The sequence below is a fragment of the Odontesthes bonariensis genome, chromosome 12, assembly GCF_027942865.1.
Source record: "Odontesthes bonariensis isolate fOdoBon6 chromosome 12, fOdoBon6.hap1, whole genome shotgun sequence".
Lineage (NCBI taxonomy): Eukaryota > Metazoa > Chordata > Actinopteri > Atheriniformes > Atherinopsidae > Odontesthes > Odontesthes bonariensis.
In genome coordinates, this window is record NC_134517.1 from 20,859,951 (window position 1) to 20,878,664 (window position 18,714).

Consider the following 18,714-nt stretch of genomic DNA (forward strand, 5'->3'; position numbering starts at 1 on the left):
ACTGTCTATACTTTCATATTTTCATATTGCTCATTGTGATTAATTGATATTGAATCGGGAATTTACTCACCTTGTTGGGGGCTGTTTGTGACTTCTCGTCTTTTTCTTATGCTTCGTTCTCTCGTCAGTCAGTCAGTCATAATGTCTTCCGCATTTTCTTCCTGCCCCACAGACCTACAGATGGATTACTCGCTAACGGATGACTTCTGTAAGAACCACTTCTTGGTTGGGCTACTGCTCAGGGAGGTGAGCGCTGCTCTGCAGGAATTCAGGGAAATCCGTCAGATAGCCATCCAGGTGCTGAAGAACCTCATGATTAAACACACATTTGATGAACGCTACACCTCTAAGGTATGTAGTACCTTCACTCTGCTACTTTGTGACTATTTTGCATTTTCACTTATAGTTAAGTGTTTTTTTTTTCTTTTCTTTTCTTAGAGCCAGCAGGCCAGGCTGTCCACCTTGTACTTTCCCTTGTTTGGTCTGCTTCAAGAAAACGTCAACAGGCTGAACGTTAAAGAAGTATCCCCATTCACTGTCAGCCACTCCAGTAATGTAAGAGAGACACCTAGTGGTTTCTTTTGAGTACTTATGCACTTTCAGCCATAGCACAACCCAAAAAATACATTGAATTATAACTCTACTCCTCAATTGAACATCTCACTTTAGAATTGAATGAACAGTACACAGAGAAGAATAAAGATACTAATAACATTGACAAGAAATGTAGTAGGTGGACTGTACTGACAAACAGTCATGTGTGATAAAGTCAGTGCACAGTATATAATCAGACCCACATTTAGTGCTTTAGAAAATAAGTTAAAAAAACAAAAACAACAACTGTATCACAAAAAGGAATGACAGACCTGAAGGTTTATGCCCTCTGCCCTTAGGCCTTCATCTTAGATGAGAAAAAAGGGGAAAACATTTCAAAAGAGCAAAAGAGAGGCAGCACGGCTCTCCCTTTCTTCTTTGTGCTTAGAGGTCATACCGTACAGATATACAGAAAAGATAACTGGAAAAAATACAAAACAACAAGAGTGACGGATTGATGGAATTGCACAATATGAACCCAGGATGAAGTGTCAGTAGTACTGTTGGTCAAACAGATGTTCAACATGTGTGTGATATGTGTGTTTAAACTCCCAGTTTATCCTTAAAGCTTGCTAGAAATGAGCTCTGTATATCTGTTTGTTTGATTGTATTTTCATATGCAGAACTTTGTTCAGGATCTAAACTGTGGGTTAGACTTTTTATAAGCATTAGAATGAACTTCTCTCTTGTTACCAGCCAACCTTCAAAAAGCTAAAGTAATAATATTCTAAAGCCCACCATGAGAACACATTCACTGATTTTGGGTTAAATTCCACTTCATGCGGGTTCAAATAGCGCAGGAATGCTTCTGATTCAAATGTTTGGAGTTTGGTTCCTCACAGCTCTTCACACTAAGAGACACCTATACTTTGTTTCAGTCAGAGTGTACAGTATTTTTAAAAGTATTTATTGAACTCTTGCAATGTTTTTCATGCAGAATGTGAGGGAAGATTCACTCCTGGGCAATGCTTTGATGACACCTCCCAGGTCCAGCACCTTTCTGGACACCAGCTTGCATAAAGATGTTTTTGGAGTCATATCAGGCACCAGTGAGTGAAGGAAGATATGTATTACTTAGAAAAGAAGAAGCTTTATTTTCAAATTGCTATTAAATAGCTCCTTTTCGTTCTTGTTAACAGCTTCACCTCATGCGACGTCCACCCCCAACATCAACTCTGTGCGCCACGCAGACTCTCGCGGCTCACTCATCAGCACCGATTCTGGGAACAGCCTGCCTGAGAGAAACAACGACAAAGGCAACTCCCTAGACAAGGTATTCTGTGAGGAGATTTCATGCTCCATTTATTAGAAATCAACTTTCATCTTTCTGTGACATGCAACATTCATTTCATGTTGGTGCGTAAAGCACAGCAGAGGTCCCCAGATTATGACAAAAGCATCACAGAAAGACACTTTTTGTTAACTTGTACCCTTGACTTCCCGCCTTCAATGTATGGCTGGCTGTGGCAGACGGAGAAGTTTGTACGGAGGCACTCTGTCAATGTCCTGCGCTTCTTTACGGAGACCGAGGATTCCAAGCTGTCCTTGCGCTCCAAGCGTGTCACTATGGACTTTTCCCTGCTCACTGCCCCATGTGTCCCAGAGAGCGTCCTGCAGTCCAGCATTTCACTTCAAGTACTTCACACCTCTTAGGAGTGTCCCATCTGGGAATTATAGTCTGTGTGAGAGTGTCTAAGCCCTTTCTTTGCCAGAAGATGCTCAGGTTTTGTTCTCGTGCTTATTTCTATTTTCTCACTGTCATGTGTGCTGCGTGATTACATTTTTTTTTCTCTCAAGCTAAATCTGAAAAGATGCCACTTTTTCACAAAAAAATTGATTTTTACCATCTGCGCCGTTAGGTTTCCTCCTATTTTGATAGCTGTTTTTACTTTGCATCGGATAAGTTTTATAATAAGCGCTGCCGTCCAACATAAGGGGACGAGAAGACACCAAAATTTTCATATCCATAATTATTTTACCACGGCTTTCTCCACCTTTTCAGGAACTCTAACTTTGGCCTAAAAACTGTTCACTCTGCAAAACACCCTTTAAAAGACCTCAGCAATTGCCTCATGCTTTCCATGAAGTCATCCCTAGCCAGTTTCATGGTCTAGACTAACTGCTGGCAAAGGAACGTGCTTGGTATATTGCCAACCCCTTGCTGTGGTAGAGCTGTTGCTCCACTGCTTTGGTTCTGTTTGTCTCCCTGCTCTCCACCTCAGCTTGAAGAAATGATATTTGTTGTCGACTGTCACATTTTCCAGAACTCATAGAGCCTTGCAGCATTTAGTGTAGCTCGATTGCTTTATTTCAGGCCTTCAGAAAATGTATATCAGTCATGTCCTAACTACTCTGTAAATCAGAAAAAATTGTAGTTTCTTCTTTCTTTCTTTTTTCTTTTTAACTTGTGTCGGCGATAAATGCCAGGATTTGATTAATGACTGTAAAAGCAAATCTCAACGCTATATTAGAGGCTTGACATTTTTGTGGTAAAGCAGTACTTTCCCAGGTAGCCAAAGTGGTCTGACCCCATTGTGGCTGCAGTCTAACAGGCCAGAGAAAATAACCAAGACAAAGTAGTTTAAGGTTTGAATGATGACTCAGAATTAGCATAAGTAGTCTAGCCAAAGTCTTCTTCCCCTAATTTAGGTCACCACACTCTGACTGTTGTAAGCCCAAATGTAGCTGAATATGCCAATTCTGTAGCTAAACTGGCCCAAACATACAGGCCTAAAACCTAATAAAATCTATCAGCCATTACTGGACCAGATGTGGCTTATCAAAAGTAAGCGATGCCACAATAGAGTCAAGTTTGCCACAGTGGTGTAGTCTACCTTTTTGAGGTGGGTATACTGTATAGTTGGCTAGTCATAGGCCCGTGGTAACAAACTAGGGGTCGGGACTCGGGACCCCTCGGGACCCCTCGGGACCAATAGTAGCCCCTTAATGCACGCCGTACCTCCAGTGGCGCGCTGTAATAGTCATTGAAAAGTTAAGTACCATAGTACTACAATACTATGACATAACACAGGGCTTTTAATAGTGCACTACGACTTGGTCATTGCCATTCTGGTAACAGCACATTTATAATGCTGTGTTAAGGGACAAACATGTTTGTGGGGTCGCAGCTTTGCACTTACCTGCCCCTTGCATGCATGAGGGACAGGATGAGGGACATCATAAACTCACTTTGATTGTGTGGACTGTGTGGTGTGTATCTCAGTGGCAATGGGACTCCCTGTGGCACTTAATCTTTGTACTCATCCCTCATAGAGCGAGGCCTAACAGAGTGATTGTTTTAAAGCAGCAGAACACCATCACATTTTGAGACAGGTTGTTATATATATATATATATATATATATATATATATATATATATATATGTATTACATTAGTTTATATATGTAATATACATAAAAAAATATATATGTACACACACATCCATTTTAGTTTTCCACCTTCCACTCCTATAGGGGGCGGTGTTGTACGTTAGAGAATCACCGCTTTCAACTAATACAAAGAAGGGACGTTATTGTCAAAACACTGATAATGAATCCCTGGGAGATTGATTGACTGCCGCAATTTCCGAATGAATGCTATTCTGAAGTGTTGTCGTTGTATTGTTAAATTATAACAAGGCTTCCATGAAAAGTGGTAGTTGATGAAACGTGGCTGTGCTATTCTAAATATTGAAAAACGAATTTTAAGTGGGTATACGGAGCATTTTAGGTAGGTATACGGAAATCCCCCCAAAAAAGAGGTGGGTATACGCCGTATACCTGCGTTCAACTTAGACTACACCACTGGTTTGCCACCACATAGCCTTGATTGAATCCATTGACTTGGCTACCTGGGTTGGTTTGTCTTAAGGCATCAAAAGGAGCTAGTGCTATGCCCAAGAGCAGGATTAAAAATGTGTCTGACTGAGCCTGTCATCCTGTTTGTCCCTCAGAACCAGCCTGTTGCCACCTTGGGAAGTACCCTGCTGCGATGTGATAAACTGGACCAAGCAGAGATCAAGAGCTTCCTCATGTGTTTCTTACATGTGCTTAAAAGCATGTCTGAGGGTAAAATCCACCTCCTGCTCTTTTTGAGTGTGGTTCGCAAAAACACAGTCCAAAAAACAAGTTGTATCTAATATGTCAGTCTCTGTCTCCCTTTCCAGATGCTCTGTTCACATACTGGAACAAAGCTTCATCTGCTGAGTTGATGGACTTCTTCACTTTGATAGAGTAAGATGGCTTTCATTGCTTTAGGAATGCCAAGGGGGTATAAGGGCTGCTGAAAAATGTATGACTGATTTTTCTCTTACTCTTTCAGGGTGTGCCTCCATCAGTTCAGATACATGGGAAAGAGATACATCGCAAGGTAATGTTACAAGGATATCTGGCTTCCAGACCAACCTATAAGGATTATGCATCTGTTTGTTGACTTGTTTTTTGATCATCGAGGGTAAAACATAATTGTAAATGTGACAATTCTGTATGTTGAGCACAACTATTTCATGTTAATTAAAATGTATTCAAACACTCTTTCCACAATTTGGGAGTTTTGGCCTCCACCTCCCACCTCTAACCTCCCACCACTGTTCCTATCTCTATTTACCTAAACGCTGGCAAGTTTAACATACTGAAATAAAAGCTGGCTCCTGCCCTCTCCTGCTTGGGTAAGCCTAAAGGTGGAACTGACGTTCTCAGATTAATTGCATGATATCTTCTCACCCAAGAGATGTTGCAGTGTTGTGACACTTCTGGTTCTCTCAACTCAACTCTCGTTCTTACATGCATGGCTTAAACTTGAACTTGCTGTGTTAATGCTGCTGATATTGCACCCTAAGCTGCATGCCAAACATGCACTAATTTCCTTCACTTTCGCCTTCAAAATCTCATACATTCTCATAAAAGCTTCAAACTTTCTTTTGCTCCCATCACATTTGAGTGCTTGTTACATCACTCAGGCGTGTAAAAGGAAGTATTATTCACCTTAACTTGCTTTGCTAACTCTGGCTCTGCTGGCAATCAGCCTTCCATTTAACATTATCCTGTTTCCTCATCAGGAACCAGGATGGGGCAGGACCTGTAGCACATGAGCGGAAGTCTCAGACTCTGCCTGTGTCCCGTAACAGGGCGGGAATGATGCATGCCCGCTTACAGCAGCTCAGCAGTCTGGATAACTCATACACTTTTAACCACAGTAAGTGTCCCCATACTGTAGCTGTCATCAATCATCCTCTAGCAGACAACCTTCCTCCGCCTCACCACGTGTTTCCTGACTCCTCATGCTTCCCATCATCTCCTTCCTCATCCTCTGTTTAAACTCAACTAGCTGTCAGGCAGAAAATGTCGCAGAAAGCATCATGAACTCTATAAAAGCGAGACCAAGAAAACTGCTTCTGGCCTCACACTTTACCTAAATCCGGGATGCTAGGTGGTGATTCTGTTAAACGACATCTTGTAATCCAGTTTTTTTGTGTTTTCAGTGTAAGAAAGATTTCAAGTATTCTTGGAATATCTGTAGAACATGGTAAGAATGTGTCGGGTTGGCAGGATGTTTGTTCCTGGCTCTGTTCATTTGGTTGAAACAAGGGCATGCCCAATCTTAACTGAACATTAGCTTTCTAAATCTTCTCATCCCTCTGCACAGCTCAACTGCTCTGTACTTTAACCTTTTATAAGAAATCCATGTAAAATGTGAAAATTTTCATTCCAAAGCACTCCCATTCTTTATGAACAAAAAACCAGCCAAAATGTACAAGCAATGAAAATCTAACAACATCAAACGATTCAATTGAATTAATTTTTACTTATATTGCGGCAAATACAACAAATGTCATCTCAAGGCACTTAAATGATAAAGTTCAATTCAAGCAAATTGGAATTCAATTCATTGTAATCATAATTATTTTCAAAATAATCATATTCATTCATATAGAGCCAATTCAAAAACAATTTCCTAGCTAAGGACACCAACAGATTGCACCGAAACTTGTCTTCAGTCCAATCTCCCGTCCTGAGCGTGCCTCAGTGATTCAGTGTTTTTTAGAACCACAATTGCAAACGATTTGAAATTAATTCAGTTCAGGTTTCAGCATTTGTTTATGCAAAGCTTCGTCATGATCCTGCTGCAGCATTTCAATCACGGTGAGGTCTGGACTTTGACCGAGCCAGTGCAGCACCTTCACGCTCTCTTTAGAGAGAAGAAGCTTCTTCCCGGCGCCCTTCTAAACAAACCATACTTGTTCAGTCTTTTTTCTATTTGCTCCAGAACAAATAACATGTTGGTGGAGGCCTGTAGAGTCTGTGATGCAACTCTAGGGTTGTTTGCAGTTTCTCTGAGCATGCTAGGGAAGATTGGAAACATTTTTAAATGTTTTCCACTTGTGAATAATCTTTCTCGGTGTAGAATGATGGACTCTAAATAGTTTGGAAATGGCTTTCTAGACTTCTCAGCAGCAGCAACGGTTTCTCTAAGATTATTGTAGATGTCTTACCTCCTTGGCATTAACACGCACCTGAATGCTCCAAAACTTCGGCTTTTACAGAGGTGCTCACAGTGATGATGCTGTACTTGATTTTTTTTTCACAATTTTTTTTCTGCATTTTGGCCAAGTTTTTGTTCAATGAATGATGACACAGTGTAGTATCTCATGTGTTGTTGTTCATCTGATATGTTATTTACCTAACTTTAAGGCCTGGTGAGGACCAGAAGATTATAATTTTTTTTTTTTGTCCCTTTATTGTATTGTATCTCCCCACCACAAAATGACACCCTTAGTTGTACTTCACCATTCAATTGATAGAATATGGTGATTTATCTGTAGGAAAATATTTTTTGCTTGACTTTGGAATGAAACTTTTATTTTAAACATTTGGAAAAAAAGAACTTCCATCTTTCAAGCAACAGCTTTGCCTTTAACACTTTGAAATGTGACCTGAAAACCTCAAACGGTCACTGTGGAAACCTTTTGCATAGAATGCTTTAATGCATGAAATGACTACAGCATGTTTTGTCTTTTCAGCCTACAGTCATTCAGATGCTGATGTGTTAAATCAGTCACTGCTGGAGGCCAACATTGCCACTGAAGTGTGTCTGACAGTTCTGGACACACTCAACATCTTTATCATGGGTTTCAAGGTACCAAATATAATACTAGTCAGATTGAGAAGTCCTGTTATGTCTAATCAGTGCTTGATTAGAGTCACCGTCTCAGAGATGATACTCTCCTCCTTCACAGACACAGTTATGCTCTGACCATGGCCACAGTCCACTCATGAAGAAGGTGTTTGAAGTCCACCTCTGCTTCCTGCGCATCAATCAGTCAGAAACAGCCCTCAAGCAGGTCTTCACAACACTGCGCACCTTCATCTACAAGGTGCGATGGACTTTTGGTACCTCCTTTAACAATACTCTATTTGAGGCGATGATCATAGAAGCTAATGACTGGTCACATTTTCTTCACGCTGTAGTTCCCGTGCACATTTTTTGAGGGACGTGCAGATATGTGTGCGGCCTTCTGCTATGAGATCCTGAAATGTTGCAACTCCAAGCTGAGCTCCATTCGCAGCGACGCGGCCCATCTGCTGTATTTTCTGATGAAGAGTAACTTTGACTATACAGGTCGCAAGTCTTTTGTGAGGACACACTTGCAGGTTAGATGGTTATATTCATATTATTCAACCCTCATGTTCAGGGAGCTTTGAGACCCTGAGTTTTTTTTTTTTTAACGCTTAAATAGTTTTTATCACCATCATGAGATCAAACTTATTATCAGGCTAAACAAAATATACATTTATACATATGTTCATTATTTTGTGGCAAGTAAAATGAATGTGTTCGTCAATGAACCGTATAGCACATTCATCATGAATCATTTCCATACAGCCACAGTTGAGCTAGGTCATTTCAGCTTATTTGTCTTTGTTTTTTAAGCTCAGGTTGTAGAAAAGGGGAGGGGGTTACCTCTTTAGTGCTGTAATGCATATTGGGTTTTGTTGAGTTAAAATAAAAAAGAAAAGGTTTGTTTTTCTGGTTATTATTTTTTCTTTTCACATAACATAGTCTCTATGGTTCCAGAAATAGAAAGATGTAAAGACTATGTCTACAACACACAAGGGGTTAATCAGAATTTCCTTTTCTTTTCCTTAAGGTGGTCATTGCTGTGAGTCAACTGATAGCCGATGTGATTGGGATTGGAAGTACCCGCTTTCAGCAGTCCCTGTCAATAATCAACAATTGTGCCAACAGTGATAAAACTATCAAGGTGAGAAACTCCATGTACATAATTATGTTCTAGTTCCATTTAATTAAATCGTTGAAACAATATAAAAACCAGAGTAATGTGGCAGATGTAGCTCTAATAACTGCATCCTCCCCGACAGAACACAGCATTCCCATCAGATGTGAAGGACCTGACCAAACGCATCAGGACGGTCTTGATGGCTACGGCTCAGATGAAGGAGCACGAGAGAGACCCAGAGATGCTGGTGGACCTGCAGTACAGCCTCGCCAAGTCTTACGCCAGCACACCAGAGCTACGCAAGACGTGGCTGGACAGCATGGCCCGAATCCACGTGAAGAACGGAGACCTATCGGAGGTCTGTGATTACTCTGATCTCACAGTGTGGCTGAGTAGGATGGCTAGCTGCAAATTTAAATTGTGATGGACACACTTTAGGATTAGTTTTTTTTATCTTTGACAAGTTAATTGCGTGCAAGCATTTCTTTAACTGAGAGATATGGTCTTTAAATCAATCAGTATTGTTGTTGTTGCCCTTTTTAGTCTAACCTGAGTTATTTTTATTCTTGCTTGTTTACAGGCGGCCATGTGCTACGTGCACGTTGCAGCACTCGTGGCAGAATATCTCAGGAGAAAAGGTGCTCAGTTATCACTGATGGCAATGCTCCTATTGCTAGCTAGATAGAAGCTGTGTTGATTTCTTTTGTTTGTTTTTCTTATTTGCCGCAAGAAGGGTTTGTCTGATAAAGTAACCTCTTCTGTGTTGTTGTGCGCAGGCATGTTCAAGCAGGGCTGCTCAGCTTTCCGGGTTGTGACTCCAAACATTGATGAAGAAGCAGCAATGATGGAAGACGTCGGAATGCAGGATGTCCATTTCAATGAGGTTATGATAGTTTTCATGCATATTTTGTACGTATTTGGGTCAATAAAGGCCAAATTAGATCACGCCTTCTGCCACAAGGCCCTTTTTATGAAATTTCTTTTGGCAGTGGTGTAATCTTGCGGCCAAACAGACAAGCAAAAGAATGATGATTCATAATCCCTCTTACTTTTGCACACCCCCCCTGTTTCATCAAAGTTATAACGGCTGGCTTCCAAGATATCAACTCATCAATCTACTCATTTAATATTTTGTAAAGACAGACCTTTTTTTTTTTTTCTTTTTCTTTTTTTTTTGGAGGAAGAACATGGCATCATGGTTTTAAAAAGCTCTCTTTTACTGTTGTCCCCGCAGGATGTTCTAATGGAGCTTTTGGAGGAGTGTGCAGATGGACTGTGGAAAGCGGAGCGTTACGAGCTCATCTCTGACATCTACAAGCTCATAATCCCCATTTATGAGAAACGCAGGGACTTTGAGGTACATACTCCCCTCATTTGGAGTGCAATTACTCCCTGAACAAACGTTGCCAATATAGTTCAGTTATTGGCCTCTTGCAGTTTTTAAATATAATCTTCTTGTATCACTTTGTGCAGAAACTGGCCCACTTGTATGACACACTGCACCGTGCATACAGCAAAGTAACAGAGGTCATGCATACAGGCAAGAGGCTGCTGGGAACGTACTTCAGAGTGGCATTCTTTGGCCAGGTGGGTTCAACTATCAAACTGCAGTAGCATATTTCTGTCCTCTCGGTTTACTTTTGATTTATCTCCAAACAGAACTGTGTTCCTTCACATGATTGAGATTTAATTCCATAGAAGAGCACAAGTAGTTTTGTAGCTCGTGATTTATCGAGGGGTTTAAATTTTTATAAGCATGACCACATGCAGCAGCATTTCATAACCTACTCTAATACGCTTCTTTGCTATTTTTTATTTTTTTATCCTCTTTGAAGGCAGCGGTAAGTCAAGCAGTAGATCCTGCTAGCCTTTTTGAGCAGCCTGAGTCTTTGTGTTAGTGTTGATGCTTCTATAAACTATTTGCACTTCTCAGCCATAGCTTGTCGCTTCATGTTACAGCAGGGCTATTCTGTGTCAACTCCTACCTTTTCTTCACCCTTTCCTCAATTCATTTTTGTTTTACCTTTGCTCTGACTTTTTTTTTGGTAAAAAGTGAATCTGTTATGAGCCACAAGGGAAGTTATAGATGTTTTACCTAACTTTTACTTTTACTGAATTCTTGAGGAAGTTTATCAGCTCTAAAAGGATACTTGGAAAAGTCGTATATAGTTTTTTTGTTCACTGGGACAGATCTGCTCCTGGTCTACAGAGTTTCAGTCAGTTTTTCTCACATTCCATGGAGGTTTTTGTCAGATACAGGAACCTAGAGTGGATTTTTGAGGTTGGAAAAACTTGCTCATAATTTTTAACAGTGCATTTTTTTCCTAGATTAAATGTACCAAACTCATTGGATTATATGTGGATCAAATACTTATCTGTACCCATAAGCAAATTGCGATATATGTGATACCTGTTTACCTTTTTATATTTTTTTTTGTTTTTTTTTACTCCTAGATATGTATACCTTGAATACATAATGTAGGTGAACATGTTAAATCTGACTCACCTCTGTAACTTGTACAGTAATTCCCTCATGACTCTACAACTTGGAAATTCAGATCATATTCCTCACATAACATTTTCACCTTTCACCGGTGATAACCAAAAAAGATCGAAATCAAAAATTTGAGGTGGGAACGCCTGGTTAAGTTGACATAGAATGACCAAGTAACAATCAGTCATTACTGCTGCTTTCTGTTTGGAAGACATTGTTGCATGGCAATCATTCACTTCAGCACCCATGTCAGTGTTCAGCTTTTGTGTTATAAATCTAGTCTGTAAGGTTTCAATGCTGACCTTCATTTTGTCTTCTTTTCTTTCTTGATGTTTTATGACTTATTTGTCCGGTTGTGTGTGGTTGCCTCCAGTTCTGCTCTTTGATAGATATCTAACTGACATATCCGTGTTTTTCTTAACACTGTTTCCAGATGATAGTTTAAACTAAAATACACCTAATTCATTCGCAGTGTTTAGGTAGTTATGCAATAATGACGATCTTATTTGTTTGTGTTGTTCACACCCCCGTAGCAGTACCAGTTTACTGACTCAGATGCTGAGGTAAATCACTATGAAAGCCAACATTTCAGTTGGGACTGCAGAGGTGTTTTAGGCTGTGTTGTTCTCCATCACTAATGCAGTCTGCAGTGCTATTTCACAGTGCAGTGCTTATCTTTTAGCCCTTTAACTCCTCCTTTACTCAGTGTTGTGCTAATCATAGTAGAAAGCTCTTGAAAGGATAATAGCAGGATTGAGCTCTCACTGGGTAAACGCATGGCTTCACCCATCTGTTAATGGAACTTTTTTACCCTTTATAGACAAGATAATTAACAAATCTAAATGTTCTCACTGACATTGTGGAGCCTGCACCCTCCTTTAGTGTATCTTACACCAGTGCTTTCTGTAGTTGTTTGTCTTGGATCTTAGATAGGGAGTTGTGTATTTTGGAGTCTGCCAAACCTTTCAGCTCATGGCTGAGTCAAATTTTTATCAGTGTTGGATTGACTCCCACTCACAACTCACCTATGGTTTGACGTGGTTTGTTGCTTTATATCTTATTAGACTAACTCAATGTTTGTATTTATTTAAGCTGACATTGACGGGAATTTTATCTCCCACAGGGCTTCTTTGAGGATGAAGATGGGAAGGAGTACATCTACAAAGAACCCAAATTCACCCCTCTATCTGAGATATCCCAGAGGCTTCTTAAGCTCTACTCTGACAAGTTTGGACAGGAGAACGTGAAGATGATTCAGGACTCTGGACGGGTGAGACTTTGTTGATTTTGCAATTTGTAAAGATATTTGACTTCAGAGTTATGGCATTGATCTCTTTCCACGATCGTATCATCTTTAGATCAATCCCAAAGACCTCGACTCCAAGTATGCATATATCCAAGTGACACACGTGACTCCATACCTGGAGGAGAAGGAGCTGGTCGACAGGAAGACGGACTTCGAAAAGAGCCACAACATCCGTCGATTTGTATTTGAGATGCCTTTTACGATATCTGGCAAAAAGCAAGGGGGCGTGGAGGAGCAGTGCAAACGCAGGACGATTCTGACCAGTAAATGACCATTATTTGCATTTGTGTCATACTTATAATGAAGTGAAAAGATGAGTCTCTGTTTAGTATCGCCATAGCTCATCAGATTGGAACAGAGAACGCACTGAATTCCACTGGACATAATCACATCGAATTAAAGTAAACCCATTATTTCATTCCAGGAAATTCCTCCGAACCACAAATGATACACTTTTGTGCTATTACATGTCAGCTCAACTCATTTTCAAGAGTCCCCCCTCATCAGATTTATGATTTGTTTTTTTCTTTCCTTTTTGTGCCATAATGCTCCTTTAAAAAAGCTTCCGTGTCTGTTATTTCGCTTGGGGGAAAAGAAATGTACTTTCTCTGAAGGGTTGTGGTCAGTTGACAAATTTTATCATCGTCATTTTTTAGCTATAGGAACCCAAAAGAAGTTAAAATCACAATGTGCATAGTCCCATCATTTTCTAAACAAATGATGTAAAAACACCTCTCAAACAGTATCAAATACATCCTGCTAATGTTGTCTTTTATTATAACATTTGTATTTGTGCAGTTTCAAGGTTAGAGGGGCTTTAACCTGTCGGAAACTGGCATGTTAAGATGGATGCAGGATGAAAATATCAAATTTTATGAGGGAAAACAGCCAATAAGACTTGAAAATCTTTACCTTAAATTGTAATAACCAAGTGAATAAGTAAAGCAAAAATTGATCATGTAAATATTTTCAGTTTTATAAAAATCTGAATCAGTTACTCTAGAACTATATTTTACCGTGCTTAATATTTACTCTTAAGGCTCTAATATTTGGGATCTCTCCAACATACATATTCATCTTCTACCAGGTTAGACTTCGGTTGAGTTTATAAAGACCCAACTCTTTTACTCATCGCAAGTCAGATGCTCGCAATGTGAACGTAGTTCCCCTTTCAGATAGAACTATATAATGAAAGATGGCTGTAAATCAGTGTATTTTGCATCAAATGTTTGTAAATATTCCTGAAAAGTGAGATACATTTTTCACTTTCCTCCCAAAGACAAATTTGTTTGTCATCACATGAGAATAAATTTCACATTGGCTGTTCACCAATGACATTACTCAGCATAAAGTTTATGTTCATGAATTGAAGATCTTGATTAACTTTTGAACATGTCAGCTGTATTTCCTATTCCTAATCACGGTTGTATAGTTTTATGATGCAAAAGATCCAAATGTTCAATCTTATCATCTTATCTTTACTGTGTGGGAGCTTTCATCAAGTGTACAGTCCACATACAGGATGAGAGGGAGCTGTAAAACTGAAAAAAAAGCACATGCAAGAAGGTCCATGCACTGAGAAGCAGGCTGTTCACCCATGAATTTGTTTGTTTCCCGCAGCCACACATTGTTTTCCCTATGTGAAGAAACGTATTGCCGTGATGTACCAACACCACACCGATCTGAGCCCCATCGAGGTGGCCATCGATGAGATGAGCAAGAAAGTGGCAGAGATCAAGCAGCTCTGCTCCTCCAGCGAGGTGGACATGATCCGTCTACAGCTCAAACTGCAGGGCAGCATCAGTGTCCAGGTGCCTGCTTTAGATTTTCTCACCATAGTCCTACACCTGACATATCTACATTATATTAAGAAATGATACCCCCCCCTCTCAGGTAAATGCTGGTCCGCTTGCATATGCCAGAGCTTTCCTTGATGACACAAGCACCAAAAAGTATCCAGAGAACAAGGTCAAGCAGCTGAAAGAGGTCTTCAGGTGAGTTGTGTGAGGTCAGGGTCCTAAAACCGCTTGGTGCAATCTCCCTAGAACACATGTTAACACTATTTTTGTGAGCAGGAATTTTGTAGAGGCATGTGGCCACGGCTTAGGCATTAATGAGCGACTGATCAAAGAGGACCAACAGGAGTACCATGATGAGATGAAAGCAAACTACAGAGACCTGGCCAGAGAGCTGTCCATCATCATGCATGAGCAAGTGAGTTCAGTACTGCTCCTTTATGATAATGTTACACCTTTAACCTGCCACTGAAACACACTGTGACACGTGAAGAAAGCAGAGTGCCATCATGAGTGATAGAGTGATAAAGGACTCTCTGATAACACCATTTTCTTTTTTTTTCCTTTGTGCTGACATGTGCAGATTTAATGGTAATGCTATAAGCATCCGTTTGCAATAGAGATGGAATGGTTAATTGTTGGTCCAGTCAGACAAAGATTAATGGAACTTTGCATTGTCAAAATATCAAAAGTCTGGGTGTTTTTGTGGTGTTTACTCTAAAGTTAAGGTCGACCTCTTGACAGTTAATTGCTGCATGGATTGAAAAAGCTATAAAATCTTATCAGATCATAGACTGGTTTATCTGTGCATACCAGCTATGAATAAGAAAATAGCTACACGTGCAGCACATTTTTACTGTCATCGAACATCATAATAGCTTATCATCCTGATATGGGATGGTAGTAACAAACATTTTCGTTATAGATTGATCTGCCATTGATTAATTGAGAATCATGTTTTGGTTAGTCCCACTTCCAGTGGACACCCAGAAATATGCAACATACCACAACATGTTGTAAACATTCACACTGAGAGGCTGGATCTATGAAAAATCTCACGTTTTGCATTTCAGTTAAAGTCCCGCTTTCTCAAAAGTCCAAACTAACTAACTCTTCTGCTATGGGCGCTGCTGTAAGGACAGCTGGCTGGACCAACAATCACTCCTTGGCTTATTTATTATTTCTTTTGACTTGTTGACTTTTTCTGGCATGCGTACACAGAATGTATGGTTGCATGTAAAGTGTTTATATGTGTTTGCATAAGCTTTTGTATGTGTATGAACTGTATTGATTAGAAAAAATTGTGTTTTTGTCATTTTTTACGTGTTTACGTACACAAATTTGTCTGATAATTTTCCGCAGGTGGTATGGACTTTCTGTGTGTGTTTTTGTGCGTGTTTGTGTGCATTATACTGTATTATGTTTTTGATAGGTGCTGAGAGGAATATGAGAAATGCCCCAGTGAGCAACTTTGTACATTGTTTAAAAAAAAAAAATTGGGGACGCCTGTGAATGGATATGCAACATTTTTTAAATCTGTAACTCTCGGAACGGTCAAAATGATATCACAAATTTGTGTTTTGTGACACATTGATCTATTTAGCTGCCTTTTTATTAATTAATTTACTCTAATAAAAGGCACTAGTGGAAATTTACCAGAAAGAGACTAGAGACGAGTTCAAGACTCAAACCCACGCCAGCTGCAACAAGGACCTTCAGAGTTTGTACATGGGGCGCTCGCTCGACCAGATGAGCTACCCAGTGCCTGATTTTTGATAGCTGGTTGGTTAAAAGAGGTCTTAAAAGTACACTAAAATCGATTCAGTCTTCAGTTTGAAATCAACGCGTTAATCTCATTTGATGCTCACAGGGACAATTTCTCAGTGTCTGTTCTGTAAATATGCAGCCACAGCTTTTTAGGAGAGTGCCTCAAAGTGAAACTTAAAAATGTAATTTGTGTTTTCAGAGGGGAATATCTTACTGCTCTCAGCCAAATGACAGTCTGACACATAACCTATGTTAATAAATGATAGACAAATGTCCTGCTGTATTTACGCAGGTTTTGTTTCCGTGGATCGAGCTAAACAATTCCCCCCATTCCCTGTCTTTATCCTAAGCTCAGCTAAGAAGTGTCTAAGCTGTGGCTTCATATTTAACTTACAGACAAAATTGTGGTATTTATTGCATCATCAACTCTTCTCAAAAAAAGCCAATTGGTATTCTTGGATTTGACTTGATTATCAATCAAGCCATTGACTGTCTTATGCTTGCTCCACGTAATCTTCTTTCCAGATCTGTCCTGTGGAGGATGGTATGAAGAGCGTCCTCCCAGACTCGCTTCACATCTTCAACGCCATTAGTGGCACACCAACCAGTGCCACCATCCAGGGCATCCCCAGCTCGTCCTCTGTGGTATGATTCCTAGTCCACGTAGAGGCATGCACACTTGCCGAAGAGGCCTGCTGGCAGTGTCCTATTGACTGACTCGGTCAGCTTAAAGGGAAACGGCTGGAAGCACAAACGCATTCTCACCCATGCTTTGCAGCCTGGGGCTCTTCATCAACCACGAGGGAAGCACTGGACTTCTGTGACATCCACACCTGGCATGGTGATTCGCTGGGTTGGGGGTGGGCAGTTTAAAAGACAGTTCTGAGGCAAGGTCCGGTGTGACAACGACGTTCAGCAAAGATGTCAGGACTCAGACTTTGTTCCCGTTTTATGGACAGACGCAATCTTTGATGAGGCATATCTTCCTCATCTTCACCCGTTTGTACCTGAAAAGACGGAGCAGTGTTTTCTATGGAGACATTCCTGTTGGGATTTTTGAAAATGCATGTCACCAAATTACTCCCAAAAGCCCACTTTTCTTTTTTTTTTTTTTTTTTTTTTTTTTTTTTTTAAATTTTGATAATGTTTTACATTGTGTTTTTATGTACAGTATTTCACTTTTATAAGCCACTGTATTGATGTCTTGATGAACAGTATATGCTGCATACATTGACGCTCATCTCCCTGTACATGAAGTTACATCTCCACAAAAGGCAATTTTGGCAAAAGGGCCTCATATGACTTACGTTAGCATTCAGTCTTAAACCACTTCAATGTCTTAGAATGGGAGAGTTTTTAAATGTTTAAAGCCATTGCTTACAAAAAAGTATATTCCAAGTTGTTTATTAATGTATATATATAAAAAAGGAGTGTGTGCAATATTTGCAAAGCATCTTGCTGTGTGGGGATCATACACTGTAAGGAATATGTCCACCTTTTTGCCAAAGTGATGTGGGAAAGGTGTGGGAAACGGACACCACGCCTACTGTGGAAGAAATATGAAGCTTATACTTTTTTGTGTTATTTGAAATGTTAAAGATGTTGTCATATATTTGAGCAGTTGTTTTTTTAATTTTTTTTTTTTTATTTAACTCAAGTCACTGTTCTGCTGTATACAAAGATGTTCCCTAATGCTTATCTTTTAAATAAAAACACTAATTCTCCGCACTTGCATTAATGGTTCCTTAATTCACTTGTTTGATCTTTTTCAGGTGTCACATTTTGCTTGACTGTTGTGATGTACTTTGTATGAAATGTCAGGGACTGAACATAAGCGACTCCCTATCTCCTGTATCTCACGTTCCCGCCCATCATAAAAGCAATGCAGTCAGCAGTGTGAAAGAAGGGCTGATAAGAAGCAATAATATATGAAGCATTCCCACTGACACCAGTAAACAGGGAAGGTGTAATAATCAGCTGCTCCCTGCAGGAATATCTGAGGAATATCAAAGTGCTACAGAGAGCAGGCAGCAGCCTTTAATACGACATCATGACAGGTGAGACTACTTACAAATATCATGTTGTGTGGTTTTGTTAAAATTCCCATAAAGTAAATTCTCCAGTCAAGGAAGTGCAAATGCCTGAGGAAAAAGTCAAGGCAAGGGAGAATTTTCTCTCTCACTTCTTGTTTTTAACATACAAAGCAAGTTCTTTGGAGAAAAAGATTTTAGAAAACATGATAAAGACGTAGTTAGTAAGCCTCGACATTTCTCCCATTTTTTTTGTGGAATTATTTGAGTTGGCTTCAAATGATATATAATATTTTGCTCACAGATAAAGAAGATCCCAAAAAGGAAAAAAGGAACAAAGGAACGGTAAAGTACCGACTTTTAACCACAGTGTAAAACTAACTGATCACTCATAGGAATAAAGCAACCTGGGTCTCAGTTTATTTGCTGGACTTTATCACATGGCTTATTGCATGTTGCTTTGCTGTATACAATTCTTGGGCATTGTCGAA

General features: G+C 39.8%; 1 protein-coding gene across 8 annotated transcripts in view; it reads left to right on the top strand.

Annotated features, from left to right (window-relative positions):
- The window catches only part of LOC142396643 (dedicator of cytokinesis protein 9), a 75,910-nt gene extending 57,993 nt beyond the window's left edge, over window positions 1-17,917 (top strand). For 4 of the 8 annotated variants that reach the window (XM_075479606.1, XM_075479602.1, XM_075479605.1 and 1 more), the window contains 23 exons: window positions 173-351; window positions 439-555; window positions 1,532-1,643; window positions 1,734-1,867; window positions 4,547-4,661; window positions 4,760-4,826; window positions 4,915-4,962; window positions 5,651-5,787; window positions 7,613-7,728; window positions 7,829-7,966; window positions 8,061-8,243; window positions 8,741-8,854; window positions 8,973-9,188; window positions 9,411-9,468; window positions 9,607-9,713; window positions 10,065-10,187; window positions 10,304-10,417; window positions 12,448-12,594; window positions 12,683-12,893; window positions 14,251-14,441; window positions 14,524-14,624; window positions 14,706-14,844; window positions 16,719-17,917. In XM_075479606.1, the coding sequence (XP_075335721.1) occupies window positions 173-351; window positions 439-555; window positions 1,532-1,643; window positions 1,734-1,867; window positions 4,547-4,661; window positions 4,760-4,826; window positions 4,915-4,962; window positions 5,651-5,787; window positions 7,613-7,728; window positions 7,829-7,966; window positions 8,061-8,243; window positions 8,741-8,854; window positions 8,973-9,188; window positions 9,411-9,468; window positions 9,607-9,713; window positions 10,065-10,187; window positions 10,304-10,417; window positions 12,448-12,594; window positions 12,683-12,893; window positions 14,251-14,441; window positions 14,524-14,624; window positions 14,706-14,844; window positions 16,719-16,844 (2,993 nt within the window). In that variant the 3' untranslated portion in view covers window positions 16,845-17,917. Of the gene's footprint in view, window positions 1-172; window positions 352-438; window positions 556-1,531; window positions 1,644-1,733; window positions 1,868-4,546; window positions 4,662-4,759; window positions 4,827-4,914; window positions 4,963-5,650; window positions 5,788-7,612; window positions 7,729-7,828; window positions 7,967-8,060; window positions 8,244-8,740; window positions 8,855-8,972; window positions 9,189-9,410; window positions 9,469-9,606; window positions 9,714-10,064; window positions 10,188-10,303; window positions 10,418-11,857; window positions 11,888-12,447; window positions 12,595-12,682; window positions 12,894-14,250; window positions 14,442-14,523; window positions 14,625-14,705; window positions 14,845-16,718 lie in introns of all 8 variants that reach the window. The other 4 variants (XM_075479607.1, XM_075479601.1, XM_075479604.1 and 1 more) reach the window with 2 other exon arrangements.
- Window positions 17,918-18,714: the final 797 nt, after the last annotated feature.